Source organism: Netta rufina, assembly GCF_964035555.1.
Source record: "Netta rufina genome assembly, chromosome: 21".
Taxonomy (NCBI): Eukaryota; Metazoa; Chordata; class Aves; order Anseriformes; family Anatidae; genus Netta; species Netta rufina.
Window position 1 is genome coordinate 4,476,795 of NC_140145.1, and position 6,233 is coordinate 4,483,027.

At 55.8% G+C, this 6,233-nt stretch overlaps 1 protein-coding gene across 2 annotated transcripts in view; it reads left to right on the forward strand.

Annotated features, from left to right (window-relative positions):
* Nucleotides 1-5,872, forward strand: part of ATP2A3 (ATPase sarcoplasmic/endoplasmic reticulum Ca2+ transporting 3) — a 43,849-nt gene extending 37,977 nt beyond the window's left edge. Inside the window, exons 21-22 of one of the 2 annotated variants that reach the window (XM_084299959.1) lie at nt 1,100-1,172; nt 4,519-5,872. In XM_084299959.1, the coding sequence (XP_084156085.1) occupies nt 1,100-1,172; nt 4,519-4,594 (149 nt within the window). In that variant the 3' untranslated portion in view covers nt 4,595-5,872. The remainder of the gene's footprint in view (nt 1-1,099; nt 1,173-4,518) is intronic. The other variant, XM_084299960.1, reaches the window with a different exon arrangement.
* Nucleotides 5,873-6,233: the final 361 nt, after the last annotated feature.

Sequence of the window (6,233 nt, forward strand, 5' to 3'; positions counted from 1 at the left end):
CTACCTGATAGGGGATAGCAGTGGGGAGAAAGGCAGGAAAACCCCATCCTTGCCTGTGGGGTGAGGGTAGTAGCCAGGGGAGAGATGAACAATCTGAGCAGGGGCTGGAGGTCCTTCCACATCATCACCTTGCTCCAAGGCTTTTTCCCACCCCTTTAGCAACCATCATCCTAGCAATCCCTTCCTTTTGCCTTCACCTTCTACCAATGACCCGTGCAAACTGTCCAAAGCTGCTTTTGCATTTTGGGGCTAAAGGCAGGTGCGGTCAGCCCTGCCGGGGAGGGATCTGGGGCATTTTAGAGGATGGATGGGGAATGATTGCAGGCAGGAAAACACTGCACCCCTCGTCAGATCCCAGCACGCTGGGGGTGCCCACAGCAGCATCCTGCCAGGCTCTGCTGAGAGCTGGAGGTGCTCTTGCCTTTACCGACCAGATGGAAAGTGTTTCTGGGTTATTTTTATTCAATTGTTGCCCCTCTCGATGGGCTGCTAGATGCTTTACACCAGCCAGGCATGTGTTGTCGTGTAGCAGCGATGACGGCGTGGCACTGGGCTGGGACGTAGGAGAGCTGGTTCAGTTCTTGGCTGCCTCATCCCTGCATGCCCCTGGTCCTCGCTCCACCATCTGTGAGCCGGGGATGGGTGTTTCTTGCTCCCACACTTTGTGTTCCTTCATAACAACCCAGCGCTGTTGGAGGAAGGGCTTTGCATCGGCTCTGTCAGCCCAGCTCCGAGCGTAGCGGGGTGTCTGGAGGCGGTTTCTGGAGAAGGTGTGATCGTTTTGAAGCCTGTCACAGCAGCCTGGAGTATTCCCTGCTTCTGTTCCCCCTGGGGCCTTGCTCCTGCAGTGCTGGTTCCTCCGAGCACCCTGATCCCCTCGGTCACAGCATGTGCATGCTCTTGGTTCGCTCTGTCTCATCCCACAAGGGTTTGGATGCAGCTACTCAGTCATGGCTACGGGGAAAAATCATGCTTAAATCATCACATCTGAAAGAAATCATTAAAATCTCGCATCATCCTAGTTTCTCTGGGCAGATACGTGTTTGGTTTTTTTTTAAAAAAGCCACTTTTAAATGCGGTGTTGTGGTTTTTTTACCAGGCATTCTCAGGACGGTAAGAAACACGTGGAGCGGGGAGCACCAGTTGAAAACCTGCAGGACTCCAGAGCAAGGGTGGGCGTCCCCTGGGGTCTGATCCCCTGCCAAGCCTTGGTCGTGTCGGGGGGGACCCAGAGCACATCTGGGTGAAGGTGGCATGGAGTTTGGGCCAGTCTGAGCCCTGTGCAGGGCAGGGCTCGGGGTCGCTCTCCAGCCTGGGACCTCCTGCAGCTGCCAGCAGAGAAGCCAAAACCCAAGGGGTGGCCAAGGGCGGTTGTTTGGCAGGTGCAAATATTGAGCTGTGGGTTCTGCTGATTCGGGTTTTGCATGGAAAAGTTTCTCCTTTGATCAGACTGAGATAAGCAGCGTTTCCATTACGCTGGGTTTCCTCGTCCTTGGAGCTGCAGGAAGCTGAGGCTCGTGGTTTTCACCGTGGTCTCCGTGTTTTGCGTTCCTCTCCCCAGCCCCAAGTCATTTCCACCTTGCAGGCAGGGTCGCTGCCCACATCCACCTCTGGCCCTCGCAGGTTTCTGCTCCTGGCACAGGGATGTGGCACCCCCTCTTGCCACGATGTTTTGGGTGTTTGTTTCTTAAGCGCGTTGCTCTTTGTGAGCCCTGCGGTGTGCAGAAGGGAAGTTTCCAGCCATCTGTGCCTGGATCTTGCAGAAGTCTCTTGTCCAAGTGGGTTTCAGGAGGTACAAACTGCAGGCGCTGGCTCCAAGCCTGGAAACGCAGCCACGGCAGGGGCTCCTCTGTGCTGTGATAAAAGCCGGGGCAGTTGAGAAGCGGGTGCTGCTCCTGGAAACCCCAATGCCCCAGCAGTGCTTCTGGGGACAGTTCTGCTGTGGCAGCGAGGTGATGCCCTGCCCGAGGAGCACCTTGGCTATTTTTGTAGCACTTATGTAGCTCTTTGGCTTTGCTCCTGGCTGATTTCTCAGGATTTCCAAGGTGGTGGCCGTGCCACTGGTGCCTGTCCCCTCCCCAGCAGTGATGCCGTGCTCCGCAGCCTCCTGCCACCTCAGCTGGGATTGCAGCTGTGTGAGCGTCCCCACCACCACCACGGGAGATTTGGGCCCCTCGTATCTGCAAAGCCCAGGGCATCCTTGTGCTCTGAGTGCTCCGAGAGGAGGGCGCTTGGCAGAGGAGGCCGTGCTGTGAGCGTGCCGCTGTCCCTGCCACCCGGGCTCCGCATCCCAGCCTGAACCAGAGCCAGCCTAAAACCTGCAGGGACTGAAATCTCCATGTCTGCTCACAAAAAAGCCACAGCAAGACCCCCCGTGTACCCACCCTGGGGACAGTCGCAGTCCCTAAAACTCCCTCAGGAGCCCAGGGGCTGCCACAGCCCCATTTTCCCTGGAGCTGTCCCTGCTGCGGGAGCGCAGCGAGCGCCCTGAGCATCCTGGCGTGCCCTTGTAGGGTAGTGTGTGTGTGCACGGGATGTCAGTACTGCACCTTTCAGTGCGTGAGTCTCTCTGGATGGGGTTTTACAGCTCTGTTGCCTTGCTTTGGTTTCTTTTCCCATTTTTTTTTTGGCATTTGTGCACACACTTTAGAAACGGAAGAGCGGAGGGAAGCGCGCGGTGCCGCTGCCCCGGCATTGCAAAAGGGGACGGGGGGGGGGTTCCCTTTCTCCTGGGGTCTCTGCTGTGGGTTTCCCCACTGCAGCAGGGTCTGTGAGATTTTTAGAGCCCTACAGCTGCAGCAGTTCCCTGGGTGGAGGGAGGGATTGGTGCTGGGCTGCATCCCTCCAGCATCACCCCTTCCAGTAGCACACTAAAACTAAAGCCAAAAACGAGGGGACGATCCCAGAGCCTCGCCTGCTGCAGAGCAGATCTCGGAGGAGCCGGGCTGCCGGAGGCTGGATGCAGATTTGCAGGAGTTTAAGGACGTGGGGGTGAGAGGCAGGATCCAGATGGGTGTGAGCACATTGTGACCACCCCATGTGAGCGGTCCTGAGCCCCCACAGCGTGTCCCCGGGGCAGAGCACACAGTGAGGGACGGGGTCCCGCTGACCCTGTGCAGGTGCCAGACCCATTTCTGGCTTCAGTTCTTGCAGAAACGCTGCGTGCTGGCTCTGTTGCTTGCAGGAACATTTCCCAGAGCATCAGCCGAGGTTTAGGGGCCCGAGGCTGTGGTTAAACGGTCGCTGCTGGCACTGCAGCTGGGTCCCCTTCCTGTCCCCATCCCTGCCCCGCGCCTGCCTCCTTGCACACCCGCGCTGTGACATAAAGCATGTGGGGGAAGCCATGCGGCTGGCGAGCTACCCGGCTGCCTGAAATGCCCCTGCAGCTCGGAGCAGAGGGGTTGGGGGTTTTGCAATGAAGTTTTAGCACAAGCCCTGGGCTCCAGCAGCACCCCTGGCGTGCTCCGCGCGGTGCTGGGTCAGCCCAGGGGATGCTGCTGGTGGGATCCGTGTCTTCTCGGGCAGGAATCCTGCAGCCAGCTCTGGGAAGGTATTCTGGCAGAAGTTGGGGAAAAGTTTATTTTCTTTTGTTCTATTTTTTCCTTCTTTCTCTCCTGTTATTTATTCACTTCCCTGGCCGTAAGCTCAGGCAGCACCCATGTTGGCAAGGGCACAGTGGCAGCAGCCCACCAGAGATGTGTTTGTTGTCACATGCAGGGGTGAGAGATAGAGAGATACAGCCCAAAGATTCACGGACAGGGATTGTATAATTCTTCTCAGGAAGTGCTACCTTTTTTCTTGTTTGTTTGTTTTTAATTAAAAAAGTAAAAGGAAATACAGGAAAGTAACTCCACTGCACAGACTTTGCAGCTGGTTTTCTCCCACCTCCATAATCTGCTCTTGGCTGCTTGAAAATCAGGGATCAGGTGGGTGTGAGTTGAGGTCTGCAGCCTGCTCCCACGAGCTCAGGCTGAAGAAGGGCAGCCCTGGGGCTGTGGCAGTCCCAAGCTTTGGGTTTTCTCCTTTGCTTTCTGCTAAGTGTTCACGGACTGGAGCCGTCTCACCTGCTGGCCGTGCCTCAGTTTCCCAAGCAGGAAAATGGATTGATTTAGCATCACAGAGCTGCGCCTGCAAAACCCCAAGAAGTGTGATGGGTAGCTCGGTCCTTGCTCGTTGTCCCGGAGCTGTACGTGGGTGTAAATGCTCAGTGTGTGCCTATCCACTGAGCAGCGCCCATCCATCCATCGGGACACAGCGGGGGAGGCAGAGCAGAGCCTCCTGCTCTGCTTTCCCTGGGGGCAAGACCGAGGGATCCTGTCCATCCCATCCCGTCCCCAGCTGCCTGCCTCTGGCTCGTTCCTTTTCCCTATGCTGAGCCCTTCCTCCCCCCAGGGACCATCCTCCTCCTCCTCACCCAGCCCGAGCAGGAAGGACCCTCTCCTGATGCCAGAAGCGGGGAGCTGCTCTGCTTCCAGCCCCCCGCCAATACTTTGTTTTTCTCATTTTCCTTCGTTTTAGGAGAAGAGGACAAGAAGTGAACGACACGAAGGAGGCACCCCTAGCTAAAGGACCCCTAACTTGTAACTCGGACTGAAGTCTTGCATGCGTGACCATCGCTAGAAGCCAGCAGGACATGCATGTGTCCGACTACCAGACAAAAGCGGGTGAATCGTCGAAAAGAAAAATACCAATTTTTTTTTTGTTTTGTTTCGTAGCTTTCTTTTTCCTGTACATAACAGTGCAATTACTGGACATCTGGCGTAGGGTTTGGGGATGGAGCTGTACACGGGCCACAGGGTCATCGCAACGCTCTTCCTTGGGGATTTCTTCCTGCAGAATTTGAGACCCCCTTTTTCAAATCTTTGCCCTGGTGGAGCGAGCTCGGTCAAGGCGTCCTTCACGGGGGGTCACTGGGGTGCTGTGGGGTCTGTGCACTGCCCGGCTGGAGGGACGGGTGGGGGGACACGCGGTGGTGGCCTGAAGGTAGCCGCGAGGCCAGGTGCCGGTGGCCTTGAGGCTCTCAGGGCCGCGTGTTCGGTGGAGGCTGGAGGGCTCCCTGGTGTGATCCCCGTGCCATGGAAAGCCCTGCTGCTTCTCAGGTTCATCCCACACCAAAGTGAGGTGGTGGCTTGCCCGTCCTCTGCCCGATGCCCCCTGAGGTCCCTCCTGTACTGGCTAAATCAAAGCCAGGCTCGCGCAGAGGCGCCCGCTCCAGGCACAGGGGATGAGCCCCGTGGCCTTCCTCATGTCTGCCCCTCGCTCCTGGCCACGCTCCCTTCACTCGGTTGATTTTCAGCTATTTCCCTGGCAGGAGTAGTGAGTAGAGTGTAAGATCTTCGGGGGACAGCACAGCCCTGGCAGCGGTGAGCTGCCCCCAAGCCAGCAGTGCCCCCAAGCCCCCTATGGTCCTCCTCTGGGAGCAGTGTTCTCGTGGCATCCCTTTTGTAGGGTACCAGCAGCAGAGTTTCCTCCTGGGATTTTGCTGCTGGGGGCCAGGAGGGCACCCAGGGGGGAAGCCACTGGGGGTGTTTTCTCCTCCAGCCCCTGAGGGCTCCCTCCTGCCATCCTCGCTTCTCCCCACGATCCCTCCTGACGGTGTCGGGCCAGCCGGATTCCTGCCTGAGCTTTCTCTTAAATCCCAGCTTGGAGGATGCGGCAGCACTAGAGCCAGGTTTCGGGATAGCATTTTGCTCTTTGCTGTTGGGGTTTTTATTTTACTTTTTTTTTTTTTTTTTTCCTCTTAAAAGCTTCCAGCGCTTTTCTTGTTCCTCTTTCACGTGGGCAAGAGTGCATCTTTCTCTGGACAGTGCGTGCCAAAAGTCATCCTTCCTTTCTTTTCTCCATCACCAGCATTGAAGAAGATGAGCAGAGCCCCCAGACCAATGGGAATGTACAGAATTGTTATACTACTGAGCTGATCTACTTGTACAGAAAACCTTGCATGAAATGTTGTTACTGTATTTAATATATAATGTATTCAAGAAATTTTAATATGGAGCTCTTTAAAAAGGTCTTTATAGTTACTCTGTGGTTAGAAGAAGGGTGTTGCTGATTTTTTAAAAATATTATTATACTTTGTCTTGAAGAAGTTTTATTTTTCAAACATACGATGTCTAATTGAGTTCATTGGTGATCCCATGGGGGCAACCAATTCCTTTTTAAAGGCGATTTTCCCATGAACGAGACTCAGCCCGGCACGGGGGCGCGGGGCATGCCCCAGGTACTGCCTAAAC